Here is a 15,468-nt window from a genome sequence, read left to right as displayed (position 1 = left end):
CAGTGTGAGAATTTATATTAGAGAAAATGAAAAGCTTTAGAAGCTAAAATATTTTCTTCCAAATAAAGCTTACAATGTTTTGTTGGTTAAATTGATTTTTAACTCAAAGGGTCAAATGTCAAAACTTGCAAATCTTTTTTCTAAACAATGTTAATTGAAATTATCGTGACTCAATGTAATTGAAAAAGCTTAGTTTGAGGTCGAGTACTGTTGGTGTTTATTTTCTTTATCAACATACAGCGGTTGTTTGAGATAATGATCGAAATATCGCGAATCAAAAAGACAAATAAGAGTCAATACAAGTCAGAGGTTTAGTCAAAGTTAATTTATAATTAGCAATTGGGGAAAAATTAAGATACATTAAGATACATAACAAATATCGGTTTAAATTGAAATAATAATTCGGTTAAACTGTTATCCATCTTTAATTCTATAGCTTTATTTAATTACGTAGAAAATGTGGCAAGTTCGTTGGCTCATCTGATCAGGATATGATTCTGAACAATGGAGGTTGGAAATGATGTTATTTTCATAGTTGGTTTATTTTTAAAATTTCATTAAATTAACCAACAGTCAAACACTGTCGACGTGTAGATAAGGAGGTATCGAGGCTGGTTGTAGGTCATGCTGTTGTTTTGGCCTGGGTGCATCAAACTGAGCGCTAATTGTATCTGCACTTTGGCGTCTTCTGTGTTTGCGGTGACATAAACTGCATAAAATTATCATGAATAAAATTGTTCCAACAACAATCATTGCAACCATCATCAATTTGTTTACTTCAGTAACTTTGATACCTACAAAATAGAATAGTATTGAAATTAAATTAAGAATTCAAAGATTAGAATTAGCATTGAGAAGGCAGATTTGGTGCTATTATTTTATAGATTTTAAATTAGATATAAATTTTGAAATTTGTGTAACAAGCTTCATGAAACGGCTTAGTCTAGCATTTATTTCGCTAAAAGAAACAAAAGCAAATGCATTTTCAAGCAATAATGGTAATCAATAGCATTTAAATGCGAATACAGCAAACACAAAATTTTGTTCCATTTTTTAAAGAAATAAGAAGAAATTTTATATTAAAATAGTTTTGTCTTATTTATCTTTAGAACCAAATCATGCAAGGTTCAGGTCATTACATTATCTCATGGTATGATCATCGAATTTCAAAATCTAATAAAATTTAAATCTATTCCTTCATATCTTCCCTTGTGAGATTGAAATCATGGTAATAGCATGAATTATCACAGAAGACTTGATCAAGCATGGGTTATGGACCCGAAATATTTCAGCACATTAAAATGCTAATTTAAATTTAATTACAGTTATTTCAGATTGGCAAGACATAGTTTTCAAGACTTGCTTAGTCACTAAGGTATCAATTTTCAGTTTTATTTTTGTATTTCACAATTTACAAGTTACTCAATCGACGACTAATGGTCAAGTTCATGTGCAAACTATTTTCTAAGTGAATCTGAACTGATCTATGACTTAAAGCTTTCAAATATACACTGAGAAATGAACCATGTTCTAATTAATTTAAAACTGTCGTCTCCTTGACGAGTCTCCTCATTGACTAATCAAGTCCTTTCTTTGTGAAGATTATGTCTCGCCAATATGAAATTACTGTATTGTGAAACCTTAGCTCATTGCGTATATTAATTAAGGTGCATTTTCCAGCTCATCTGTTATCTTTCTAATTTATAATGAAATTAAACGTACAATTTGCTTCGTCTATATGATCATAGAAACCACAATTTGGTGCCCCATTACACTTCATTTCATTTGAAATACAATAGCCGCTTTTAGGACATTGAAGGGCATCACAGTTGGCTCCATCTTCCTTAACTTCAGACCAAAGAGCCTCAAATCCACGAGCTCCTACAGCAGTGTCAGTGATCATGAACCTAAAACAAGTAAGTGAAGAACGAAGTTGAGATTAATATTGATTCGAAGTCGAGGGGCTAAATATTGATGAATGGTAACTTACGATATTTTGAGCATATTTGTAGTTGAAAGCATCTCTTGAGTGTCATTTTCAAGACCAACTCCACACAACTCAATTGGCGGTTTACTTAAATCAGACCAGACTCTGAGCACAGCTGTTGGACAACCTCGTTCTAAAGGATTGGATGAACAAAAATGCAAACGATTTTATTGTTGTAGAAAAAAATTAAGAGGAGAAACAAACCTCTCATGGAGCCTTCTATGATAAAACTTAAAAAAGTTAAAAGAATTCTGTGGTGTGGCTTAACATTAATGTACCAGTTGCATGTTAATTTTTGTGGTCGGTATTTTTCAGGATAGCCTGGGCTACGCAAGTAGCCATATAGTAATCCAGTAACGTTTCCTCCACAATCTGTTACAAAAAAAAAGGATTTAGTGGATTTAGTATTTTAACTGCTCATTAGCTGTAATTGTAGCTTCTTAACTCACCTGATTGAATACTTGTTCTAGATATAAAATGGTAATTGGCTAAGAAACCGCTTGATGTATCGGCCCCGTCAGTTTTCATTACAATCTTAAGTTGGTTGATACCAATGGGAGTAACATAAGGTCCAGGAGCTGAATATACACAATAACGGCCTATTTTTTGTTCCCGTCCACTTGGATGAATTTCATACATTTCAATCCAATCTTCTTGACAAAATTCATCATAACCAAGAACAAGTTCACTATCCTTTTTGAGATTAAATTCAACAAATGTAATTTCTATCTGTTCACCTGGTAATCCAATAAACCAATATTCACAATGAGTAATTGGTGGATAACTATTAGGGTGCCTAGGAGAGTTGAAGACTCCTTTTTTAGCCGATTCACTTAAATATTTGAATTTGCATCTGGGTGGTTCAGGAGTTCCTGGAATCCGATAGTCTGGAAGAAAGGTGTAACGTCCTTTGAAACCCTGGCCTTGAGTCAGACCGGAGCTGAAGACAACGATTAAAGTTGGGCCATCTGAGACAACTGGTGGTGGTAATTTTTCTGTGCCACAAAATACATAATCAGGATCTTCCATAGACTCAGATGAAGTGTAAACTCTTACAGAGGCATCGCCACATCTATTCAAACCAAAAATAAACAAATTTAATAAATTATTTGATAAGAATGTTTCTTATTCATTGATTCACTTTTTAAATCGATTGAAATAAATTTATAGCTTACTCGTACGAAACTTCCGAGTCATCTCTGTTGGTTGAATCGATGTTTGGGTTTGAATTGGATATTGGAACAATACTATTAACCTTAAGCTTGTCTTTAATAGGTATTTCAAATTTTTCAAACTCTAGTTGAATTTTCTCCAAATGTTGTTCATCTTGGATACCATAGATGTAATACTTGCAAATAATATTTGAATGATACAGAAAAGGATAATTGGGTGAATAAATTGTTCCATTATTTTCCTTTCGGCTTAATATTTTCTGATCACATTCAGTTCCCCGAATATGTTCCCCGTCATTTTTTCCAATAAAACCTACACGGAAGAGATAGAAATAAGCACATTAGCAGACTATTCAAATTTCAAAAAATTGGTTAATTTTAGCGTTTTAAAGATTATGCTTATTTCACAAACCTAAATTAACAAAACGCTCTGAAAATTCGAACCAACCAATAAAACCTCGATTCTCATGTGATGCACTTCTTGGTAGCGTTGTTAAGGTTACCAACATTTTTTCTCCTGATGAATAGAGAACTAGGTTGCGTTTCTGTCCACAATAAGTTCCAATAAGAGGATCTTCTTTTGTACTTCCATCATAAACACGAATTTGATCGAATGGACAACTGTAATAATTAATGTTTAAATATTAATAATGATGCTTGATTTGCTTTTCATCTATTGGTTGGTAAATACTTACTGAGCTCCACCATAAAGCAAATCGAAATCCATAAACTCTACTCGTACTCTTTGACCTTTGCCACCAAAAAATTGATATTGACATTGAAGATTTTTAGGATAAACTCCGGGGTAAGTTGGCGATAAAAATTGTCCATCTCGTTTCTTGTCACTAAAAATTGTAAAACTACAAATTTCTCTAGGAGTTGGAGTTCCGGCGATAAAAGGAGCTGAAAATATAAAAAAATGATCAACATATTAGAAAATTGTAGCAATAAGAGGAAAAAGGACAAATAAGGAAGATCGGAAGTTAAATTGATTGATGATTTTCAGAGATGAAATGGCAAATTGAAAATGCATTCCCCTTTAAATATTTACAAAATTTTTGTGCAAGAAGATAAATCCTTAATATGATAAATGCCCATGTTAAGACGTGAATATAATCTAAACATTCCTGGATGTAGTTATGAAATTTTCAATAAAATGTTGAGAAGCAAAATTCTTACTAGGCACTCTTAACCACTTTCATAAAACTTCAGGTGCAGAATTGAAAAGAGCAAAGTACAACTGAGCTTTAATTCATTGATGGCAATGCAAAAATGAACATTATGTATTGAGTGGTTGCTCAGTCAATTGCTTCGAAAGGTAATGAAAAGAAAAAATTGCAGTTTCAACTGGAACATTTAATAATAAACGATTTTCATGTTCTTTTTTTGAAAGGAGCAGGGAGGAAAAATTGTAAGAATAACAATCATTTAGCTGAGAGAATGAAAAAGATAGAGAAAGCAGAAAGCCTCTTAAACTTGATAGTGATTTGAAACGAATTGTTGAATGACTGATGAGAGAAAGTGTGTTAAATAACAAACTTGACAAAGCTTGACAGTCATCTTATTGAAACTCTTAAGGGATATTTATTCAGAGAAGCTAACACATATTTCCCTTCATTTCTCCCTCACAAATTCCATTCATTTCTATCATCTTCTTTCACTATTTTTTTTATCTCCTTACACTTTCTTCAACTGTTTCACTTCTCTTGACATCTAGGAATCTGATTCACATTTACCTGGAAAAAGCTCTTCACTCATGTCAAGCACTTTTTGGGCTCTATAAAGAAACAATATAAAGACACCAGAAAATAAGATTTGAGAGGGAAGAAGAAATCTACAGAAACAGAGACAGAAGAGAACGGGAAGCCAGGATAAGGTGGAATGGAGAAAAAATGAATGAAGAGGAGTTGAAAAAAGAAAAGCAAGGGAAGGAAATCGATTGTTGAAACTTACTTGCATCGATGAACTCATAAGTTCCATTGAAGATATTTTCATTTAACAAAGGTTTGTCAGTGTGAAAGCTCAGTACTAAGGTTTGAAAAAGAGATACTCGATCTCGAGGAATCGAACGACCACAGTATCTGCCACTAAAAGGTGTTACAATTAAGTCCTGGTTAGGATCTTCAGATTCCGTATAAATATCCAAATATTCATGATTGCAGCTGTGAAAGAAACAGATTTAAAAAGATTAATAAATGAAAATACAAAGGATTGCAAATAGAGGAGAAAGAACTGTTTGTTTACCAATGAATCATTGGCTCTGATGAAATGCTTACAAATTGGTATCGGATAAAAGATTTTATTTCTACTGATATTGATACCAGTAGCAGTTCATTCTTTAAAGATTGCACCAAATTTGATAAAAATTAAGTTAATTTACATATGGTTTACCACATAAATGACACTAATGCTCTATTTAATTGATTGATTAAGAGCTAAAGCTGTAGTTCTTGTTATAAACATTTTTGGATCACACTTAATGGTAACACTGAAAAACTTGAGATTCCGATTAGAGGTAAGCCATTTTTTACATTGAAAATTAGGTATTGTAGAAGTTGATAATAAAAAAACAAAATATACAGTTAATTTGCATAAATTAATAAAAGGTTTAAGCTCATTACTGAATTAAGAATAGAGGAAAATTTTAACGGTTTTTTTTTGTAAATTTTAAAAAATTTGATTAAGCGCATTTATAAACTTACTCGGGTGGAGAACCGCGAAGATCAAAATGATTAAATTTTATATGAATTCGTTCATTTTCTGATGCAATAAATGTGTATGTACAGGAACGGGTCTGTAATTAAATGAAAAATTGTTCATTAATATTATTTTAGTTGAATTGGTTAATTTGTTGATAAAATAAGCAAATTATTTGGTTAGATCAAGATTGAACTTGTCAATCTGTTGCAGGCTTAACAGCTTGTTACATTCATGGCGTGTTGCCATCAAAAGTGTAATCAATCCATTATCTACTGATTTCATTGTCTATTGGCTTAATTCACAAGTTTAACCTTGATCTTTAGTTTTCATGTAAAATCAAACAAATAGTGAAATTGTAAACTCTTAATTACATGATTCTGGCTGTTTTCAATGATTGGTGATGTAAAGGTTCCATTTTTAGGCGCATCAGGATTGCTTATAACCATTTGGTCACATCCTGCTGAATAGAAACACAGGATAATTTAATAATTTGAGTTAATCAATTTTTCTTTTCTTTTTCAGGGTGTAAAGGAACAGATAAAGGACCTATTGAACCATAAACAATAAGGTCAATAAAGTCAATCATGGAGGTTTACCAAGAATTAAGTGATCCACAACATGCAAAGGTCTCATCAGCTCTGCCAATCCCTCTATAGATAATACACAATGTATAACCAATATCTCTCGGCCTACACTACCTATCAATCAAAATGTGGAGGTGTTCAAGTGTCCTTTATTACCATCATTCAAATAATTAACCTCTCAGTTAAAGTATGTATTAAATATTCAATTCCTCTTTACCAAATTTACCAATTGATCTTCTTTCTTCTCTCTGACCCTTTCATCTATACAGAAAATACCTTGGTTTTACATGTTATTAATGAAAGTTGGAGATTGACAAGTGAAATCAATTAGCAATGAGATGAACACAATTAAAGGGAAAATAATGATGCTCCATTTTTACATAATGTATAACAAAAGACATTTTCCCTGTGGAAATCAACGTTTTTACATCTGATAAAACATTTACCAACATGAAGAAGCGAAAAATTTCACCCTATTTTCTAACCTTCTTCTCCTGGATTTTCATCTCTGGTTTCTCTTTCCAATTCAACTAAATTGTTTCTCATCATCGTCATCTTCATCACCCTGATCATCCCCACAATAATCATCATTCCTTCCTCATCATCTTCATCTATTTCAGTTATTTATGCATATATGTACAGCTCTTTGTTATGATAAATTGAAAGCTGCGCGCAATCAGTTGTGCCAATCGATAAAGCCTTTGAGGTTCCCCAAAAGTGCTTATAATAGTGTGTAACCTTAATTAGGCTTTAAATGATCCTCACAAATTCCTCTCAATTATAATCTATGTAACTATTTTACATTCTCACCACTAATCATTGCAATAGATTTACCTTAATCTTCCACCAAATCCAACTCAATGTGATTCACAAGATTTAGCAAAAACAAAATAACTGTCACCATAAATGAAGTATTAGATTTTTAATCTCGACATGCTGTGAAAAAAAGGATTCAACGTTCGTCTTGTAGTCAGATTATTCATTTGGTAAATACTGTACACTATTCAAAGTGAATGTGACTCTACTGGAAATGTAATTTTTGCTACTTAAACAATTTATCAGTTAGCCTCTGGTCATTAACGTATCAAATCTTTAGCTGTTATTCAATGTTGAATACATATCTTCATGTTACATGTATGCCAGTTATAATATGGATATCTTTCAACCATATTCACAATACCTTGATCTACCTTCAATATTGCTGTTTCTTATTGTCATTTGAATAAAGCTAAACTTACTTTTTCCTAAACATTCGCTTCTGTAAAGTCTATTTGAGGTTAACAGGGGAATTCATTTTTCATATTACAGATTTTCCTCTGAATAGGTAAAAAATGATGAATAACTTGTATATGCCAAAAGCCTTGGCGAACAATCATTTTCAATTTGTTTCTCAATATGTATTTTTTGTATCTGTTATTGTTATTTGTTATTCTCATGGATTCTTTTTTTTCTCAGGTAGAAATAGACAAAAAAAGAAGATAAAATAATGAACAAGATCTTCTTTAAACATGTTTACAGAAGTGAATGATGTTGACTTTGAGATGAGTTAATTTTGTTTATTCAAATTATTCAATGGGATCTTGTGACTTTCTTCAATGGATATATTGATTCAAAGAGTTAAACAGAGCTTGAAAATTGTATCATTACAATTTAAATATGATTTTAATTTCAACTATCAATACAAGAGTAAAAGGATTGTTCACAAGTGAAATTAATATTTGACAAAAGGGAAACCTGAGAGTAAAATTTTCCGAGTCAATTTCTTTGATCTTTTCAGTAAATAATTGAGATATTAAATGAACAATGAAATTACTATTTGAAACATGGATCAATAAAAAAGATGCTGAAAGCAAAATGTCTTAACAGATGAAGACTAAGGTGTTAAGATGATGAAGAGGGAAAAGATGAAGTGTAAGATCTGTATGAAATTGATAACAAATGGCCAATTGATGACAGATACAATTTGTATGAAAGCCAAGGTAGACTCGTCAGAATTAGAAGCTGATCATTAATCATTGTTTAACCAAATGGTTATGAGAAAAGTTATTACAAAATTTGTTTTCTTGAACCTGTTTGCACACACAGTAAAGTATACCTTAACGTTGTTACAATTAACTGTGTAACTTTTCATGATTACTTGAATATCACTTAAATGTTTGGCAACGGAAATGGTGAAAAACTTAACTGAACATTAACAAGGTTTTATAGTTAATCAATAACCTGAAAATGGCTATACTCAGTGATGTGATATTGTTGGAGTTCATTTGAAATTATAGTCATCTAAATAAACATCTTAATATGGTTATTATAATTTGAAATGGGAAAGGTTTAAAAAATTAATTTCAAAATGGATTACAATTGTTAGAGAAATTGAATTTAGCGGTAAAAATGAAACTAATCTTTTATCCCTTTCCTTGCGGCGCGCTTATCAACAGATTAAATCCTTTGTCTTTTTATTAACTGTTTGTGTTTTAATTTGTTTTGCTAATAATCGTTTGTTTAATGGCCTTATAAATGTGTGAACAAGTTAAAACTGTTTTTTTTGTGTTAATATCATGAAATAGTGAAGCTAGTTTTGTAACCTGAAATTAACCTGAAACCTTTACCTGATCGAAAACCCAAGAAAATGCTGTTTGCTTATTATGGCTTAGTAATTGAATCTCTCTTTTAGGATTGGTATCATCAATTTATAATTTGATTGGTTCATCTATTTTACATGGACTCATAATATCAGCGATTGGAAAAGTTGGCGAGTCTTATGGAGTGTTCAGCAGGTGATAAAAAACCTTCTATTATTAATATATTATAGTTTGTTTGAGAAAAAGCTATACACCTAATTTTCAAGCTTTCTCAAAGGTAGGCTGTTTTGTTTTTCATGGTATCTTAATTCAATTTTTTTACATTTTCAGAATATTTTTATCGATTGGCGACGAAAAATTACTGGTTTGCTCAGAGGGTATTGGAAGAAATTTTGTTTCATGTGATTTTGATTATATACCAATAATTTCTAAACAGTTCATTCCAATCTAAGTTTATTCAATTGATGAAAGTGTCCATGTGAACAATTTTTGGATGAAAAGAATCATTTAAACTGTACAGTATCACATCCATGCTTTAACTCAGGAAGATGACTGAAATATCAAGCTGTGGTCAAATTGAAGCAAGAACCTTTTCTAATGTGCTGTGAAATCTACTCTAGATTCTGAACCTTGATTGAGAAGTTTGGTCCATCAAAGAGATTGAAAAGATCCGAATTACGTAAAAGAATGCTTAGCTTCTTGAAAATACTCTATCAAAATTGAAAATCTGTCTTGAGTTTAAAATACTCTTCGCTGTGTGATGTTTATTGAATAATTTTATTAGAATATTTCCATGGAAAATCAATGATTATGAATGACTTGTAGGATTCAATGACGCAGTGATTAATTAAATCATAACTTGGTTTGATTTTGTTTTAGCCGAACTGATCAAGTGAATTACTTGGGCAAATAATGTGGTTACCCAATTAATTGACAAAAAAAAGGATGAAATCATTGATGGTTGAACAAGTTATTACATTATGTTTCATCACAATAATAATCTCTCCTTGCCTCTCTTATTGATAGTTATTGATTTACTTAAACCTTTCTCTATTTTTTTCTCCCTGTTTATTCCAGATGAAAAGATTTTGGATATCAATTGATGGTCAAGCAGAATAGTATCATTACCATCATTATGACCTGGCATTGAGTAAAAACCATTTTTCATTTTGACTTGAGTCCATCAGTCAGGCTTGAAAAAGTTAACAGTCTTATGTGCAAGGAGATTCATTAAGCCAATTTTCGTGAAACCTACGAATTGCTCCCGATTGCTGGAAAATAATTACTCGACTGAATAAGAGTTATTAAATTAACAAGTTAGGCAACTTCGATGAATTGGTGGTTACTGATTTCTTTTGGTATGAAACTGCGTGATGGTAATTTTCATGGCAATTAATATGATGATTAGTAAAAGATACTTGTCAAGGTCCTTACATGTACAGGTTCATTTGTCAATGAATATTCTTCATCTAATTTTCTAGTTTCATCTCAGTTAATTAGATTTCTGTAAAGGCTTTAGAAAAATAGAGAAAAGTTTACACAACATTTGAAGATGATCAGCTTTAATAGAGACTAATTTAACATTAATTGACCAACTTATATTTGATGAGCTGCTAATTGTCTTATAATGAATTTCCCGAATTACTAACTCAGCCTGGATTTAATGAAGCAACTTTTCTCTATTATCAAACAATCAAATGTAAGCCACCAATAAGTAAACTCATAAATTATGATCTTCCACTGATTGATATTTTTCTAACTTTTCACAGAAAATCGAATCAAAAGAATCAAAAATTGCCTATGATTGGAAGGATGGAAATAAATAATGCTAATAACAATCGATACTGACCAGGAATTTCTTATAACATCCAAAAAAGTATCTTCTCAAAATCAAGTGGAAGTCAAGTGAACTGAACAGGCAATTTGCTTCATCTCATGGAAAATTTTCAAAATATTTCAAATTTTTCATCACAATTTCAACCCAAAAGTCCAGCAATCTTGGATAGTTTCCTTCAAATGACCCAGATTCAGCAATTAATGTAAAGATTTTGCTGAAAAAGTTGCATTCATCAACAAATGTAATATATTTTTCATGGTTTCAAACACAACTTCATTTCAACTATAAATCATATCCACCACAAGCTACACTAAACAATTTAACATTGATAGTAACAAATCATTGTTAGAGATGAGACGAGTAATTAATGATCTTGAAATGAGAAAAGGTTTCATCTCTTAGCTTATCGTCATTATTTCTTCATTTGTACACATTTGCTCGTGTAAATTGAACCTCGATAGGATTGTTTTAACCCTCCAATGAAAATATTAATATCTTTTCGTAATGATGCTTCAGGTTTATTAGAAATGATTGTTCAGCTTAATAATATAATCATTGGAATAATTTGTAAATTATTAGCAAAAAATGTTAACCATCAATTGTTGAAAAATATTTGATAATATCATAATTTTAATGAGATTCAGTTTCACCTCCAACTTATTCAATTGAATCCATTTTTCCTGCTTTTTCATTTTGTTTCCATCTCTTATTGTAATATAAAATATACTTTTTCCCTTCCTATTAAATTGAACCCATCAAAAGGAAAGTGAAAAATGTTGAAAATGATAATAAAAGCATCCAAATCTTATAAATAATTCAGCAGAATGAGATTAAACTGTTGAAAAATGTCCCAATTAATTGGCTCATGTTTGTAAACTGAAAAGATTTACCTTTTATAACATTATCATCATTTTTAATATCACATTAATCCAGACAAATTCATCCATTAATTTTGTATGTACATTTGCAAGTACATTTAGCAATCTGTTTCCACTGGATTGTCACAATTTAAATTTGAAATTAACCTTTTTATTATTGTAATAAAGTACAATTTTGTTGACCAAAAAATCTGTTGAAACATGAAAGTATTCATCTGACAATTTCAATCGATATTTACTATTAATTGTTCAATTGATCAACCAACTGAGGATAATGAGTCTTAAATCAGTTGACCATTGAATTATAATGGTTACCATTAAATCAATAAACATTAATTTTCTGATAAATGTTTACCAATCTTGCAATGAGCAAATTAAAAGTGACATTCAATGAAACAATTGTTTCTATCATTGACTGATTTCAATTAACGTTAACTGATTGATTTGGCAAACTTTTCAATCAGTAAATTTGATTAAACTAATTGTAATCACTATTTGTTGTGCTCAACGTTTCATGATTATCTCAACATTCAACTGAATCTTGAAGTTAATCAAAGGTGAATACAAAAGCAGCTTCCTGAGCCAGGAAATGAATTGAATTGTAACTAGATTATAATCATGATTATTATTAATCAGGTAATCATTATACTGGAAGGAATAATGGAAAGAAGCAGAAAAAATCAATTTCAATTAATAACCAGATTTTGTCTAAAATTATTTTCAGTGTTTACTGGTTAAACTGGTTTCAATTTTCATCCTTTTTAATAGCAACCATTTTTTGTATCAAATTTTCATCAAATTAATCGGATTAATCATGGGATTTGGATTTAATTAATGTTGGTGAATCAGTGATTCAATATCAACTTGCCTTTGAAATTGTTTGCGAATGAACATTTGTCTGGTTTTATGATACAACTTGATGAGACTGATTGATTTGTGATTCAAACTGTTGATTTATTTTGGGTTTTTGGCGATTAAATGTAATGTAATGATTATTTGATTGAAGGTTTTGTTTGGATCTCGTAAAAACAAAATAGAATCACATTTTTGAAGATATTTTTATGTCAACATTTACAAAACTAATAAAAAATGGGTTTTCATTTGGTTTTTAGCCTTCATTTGAAGATCAAGAAACATACTGGGAAATGATTACAATTATAAATACAATTAATAGGATCAAAGTGAATCCAACAGCAACAAGAATTAAAAGCATTACAGGTTAAATTGTTGAAAAATTAGGTTCACAGCAAATAAACAATAAAAGATGAAACTAGCTGAATTAGCTTTTGATGGGAAGGTGAAAGTTGATTAAACAGTTGATTGACTATTTGAATATGAGCAGGGAAATGGCTGAATTTGATTTTGTACACATGAATGAATGGAAGAGTTAAGAGTTAAGATGATTGAAGATGAAAGGAATGAGTAAAGAGGATTTACTGGAATAGCAATAAACTGTTAAAGTAGCTTGATAAACGCATAAGAGATTCACAGGGAACACAAGTTGACAGTAAGAGAGACTGATAGACAAAGAGATAGCTAGAGAGATCGATTCAGAACGATGATGATGATGATGAAAAAGGAGGAGGATGAAGATACTCCTGAGCATCGATTGTAACCAAAAAGATGTTACAATTTGTGAATGGATGGAGGGTGATGAGGATGAAAAAGATGCTGGAATGATGAGTAAAATGTTAACTTGGATTATTGGATGGGATTGAGGAGGATGATGATGATTGGGGTGAGGAATGGTGGAGATGATGAAAGTGAGGAATGATGAGAATGAGGAGTGAAAAAAAGAATCGATTTGTAAAAGGTAAAAGAATGGAGATGAACAAAAGTGAATCTGGAAAAAAAGTGAAATGATAAAAGTTAATACGATTCATTGATTTTGACACATTTTATTGTCTCTGTACATTTGATGGTTACTATTGACTATACTTTTCAAATGTTGAAAAAACTGCAATTTGATTTGGAAAGCTTTTTGTTTTACCTTTTTTAATTAAAGCTTCAAGGCTTGGCTTGATGTAGAGTCAGTGAAATTTTAAGATATTCAATGAATTTGGATATATTTTCATTTAATTTACATGGAATTTTTGGAGCTGAGATTGGATAATTTGTTTTAGCTTATAATAAGTGCTCAATTAGGATCATAAGTAATGGTTATATTGAGTTAAGTTTAAACTTGAAAGGTTGAGATGTTTCAATGGTTCTACTTTTAGATGTAACTTTAATTGATTAATGATATCTTCAGTCAATCATTTGCTAGACAAGCCTCAGAGAGTAAAAATCATGCTCATTTCACCGTGAATCACATGTTTATTGGTGAGTCTCCATTGGAATTGAATGTTGAATAAAATGATTGTAAACAAGAGGAAAAAAGGGAGTCTTAATGAATGCTGGGAAGACATTTGAAATTGTAATGTTTTCAGATAAAGTATCATGTTAACAGTAGATTTACTGATTAATTAAATGACTTTATTTAATGTGGGAAGGGTGAAGGGAAAGGAAGAAGATTAAGTGTAAAGATGGAGAGAGGATAAAATGTTACTGTTATTGATGTTACCAGGGAGTGGGAATGGTTAAAATGTTAATGTTTCAGGTTGGAAATTTGAAGTCGTAATTTTGACTTACCTGTAAGATCTGGTCCTTTTTTGATTAGTTCAGACACAATTTGGCTAGTTTGAGAATAAAATATATAACACAATAATAGTAATTTTATCAAAATTGGCTGGAAGTTAATTGTTGATCGTCTTCGGACAACTTGTTTTACAATCATTATAAGCAGGCAACAACTCTGACCATCATTGTTCAAAATAGAAACCTCTAAATTAAAAACTCTAAGCAGCACACTAATTTAACAAGTTGATTCGGTAGCAGGAATCAAAAGGCAGGATTAATTGCATGGACATTTAGTTACAATTTAGCAGATTAGTTGGTTTGTTTATCAACGCATCTTTTATTTCCCTGTTTCTGTGAAGTTATCATTTTTCAACCAAACACTCGATTCCCTTTTACAGCTACCATCTATCAACAGTAATATTAACTAATTTACTCGATATTTTCCAGCGCCTTGAAAACACTCATCGAAAACTTCCAACAGAAAGGCCTGACACTGTATAATAAAGAGCGAAACTTAAATTTTAAGGTCGAATTTCAATTTGTGTTTGCCAAGGGATAGTAGTTCTAACTAGCCTTACTGACTCAATTTATGAATATTTCATAGTTATTAAGAATCAAGTTAATATTTCTGTACATGACGATAATCATGTATAACCTTAAAAAATTTTATATTCAGTTATGATACTGAAATAACCAGTATTTATCGAAGGATGAAATGGTTTTAACCTGAAAACGAAGCACTTTCTACAGATTCATAATGAAAATTCACTAATCTCATTCAGAATGATATTTTAATTACAATAATGGTTGATGATAAAATTCCATAGCTCGCCATATTCCTCCAACCAGATATAAGAGGTTCGTTTCTGTGTATTTCTGAGGTGTTCAAACACACGGATTACAGTTGGAAGCGGTGAATGATAAGTGAAAGCAACATCAATAAAAAATTAGATCGATGTTTTAAACTTTAGCCTGTGACCGTTTCAATAAATCCCACACTTTCATTATTAAGCCAAAAATCGTCAGATATGCATCTTTATAAGACAGTTTCAACTCTGAATTGGATCATGATTAAGATTATCTAAATGCTATTAAGTTTTCTTGATCTTTGA

General features: G+C 30.9%; 1 protein-coding gene and 2 long non-coding RNA genes across 9 annotated transcripts; 2 read left to right on the top strand and 1 right to left on the bottom strand.

Annotated features, from left to right (window-relative positions):
* Positions 1–310: 310 nt before the first annotated feature.
* LOC107361177 (cubilin) lies at positions 311–14,722 on the bottom strand. 5 transcript variants are annotated; one of them, XM_015927929.3, is made up of 12 exons: positions 14,369–14,722; positions 6,231–6,316; positions 5,862–5,953; positions 5,113–5,321; positions 3,855–4,062; positions 3,572–3,780; positions 3,163–3,472; positions 2,437–3,059; positions 2,192–2,359; positions 1,991–2,120; positions 1,723–1,907; positions 311–794 (listed from the first exon to the last, which is right to left on the bottom strand). In XM_015927929.3, exons 1-12 carry the CDS (start codon positions 14,511–14,513, stop codon positions 574–576), a joined length of 2,586 nt encoding a protein of 861 aa, XP_015783415.2. In that variant the 5' UTR covers positions 14,514–14,722; the 3' UTR covers positions 311–573. The 5 variants fall into 5 exon arrangements, with proteins under 5 accessions (XP_015783415.2, XP_015783414.2, XP_015783416.2 ...); XM_015927928.3 differs by having other exon boundaries at positions 6,231–6,319; positions 14,369–14,700; XM_015927930.3 differs by lacking the exon at positions 14,369–14,722 and adding an exon at positions 12,606–13,252.
* On the top strand, positions 5,540–7,692 carry LOC107361180 (uncharacterized). 3 transcript variants are annotated; one of them, XR_001568468.3, is made up of 3 exons: positions 5,540–5,674; positions 6,382–6,630; positions 6,713–7,692. It is a non-coding gene; the product is annotated as an uncharacterized LOC107361180 (long non-coding RNA). The 3 variants fall into 3 exon arrangements; XR_016198159.1 differs by lacking the exon at positions 5,540–5,674 and adding an exon at positions 5,939–6,256; XR_001568469.3 differs by lacking the exon at positions 5,540–5,674 and adding an exon at positions 5,994–6,261.
* Positions 10,580–10,932, top strand: LOC149094598 (uncharacterized). Its single transcript, XR_016198160.1, has 2 exons — positions 10,580–10,721; positions 10,792–10,932. It is a non-coding gene; the product is annotated as an uncharacterized LOC149094598 (long non-coding RNA).
* Positions 14,723–15,468: the final 746 nt, after the last annotated feature.

The sequence above is a fragment of the Tetranychus urticae genome, chromosome 1 (assembly GCF_039701765.1).
Source record: "Tetranychus urticae isolate SD_2017Ah chromosome 1, NJAU_TeUrti_SD_1.0, whole genome shotgun sequence".
NCBI classification, from domain to species: Eukaryota; Metazoa; Arthropoda; class Arachnida; order Trombidiformes; family Tetranychidae; genus Tetranychus; species Tetranychus urticae.
The sequence above is the reverse complement of the archived record's forward strand: the minus strand, read 5'-3'. Positions and strand labels throughout refer to the sequence as shown.

Excerpts from the sequence above, each read along its gene's own strand:
- LOC107361177 (XM_015927928.3), bottom strand. The coding sequence starts at position 14,513 with ATGATTGTAAAACAAGTTGTCCGAAGACGATCAACAATTAACTTCCAG. Across the intron at positions 5,322-5,861 it reads CTTCGCGGTTCTCCACCCGA|CTGCAATCATGAATATTTGG; the intron begins GTAAGTTTATAA and ends TTTCTTTCACAG. Across the intron at positions 3,781-3,854 it reads TTGCTTTATGGTGGAGCTCA|TTGTCCATTCGATCAAATTC; the intron begins GTAAGTATTTAC and ends TAATTATTACAG.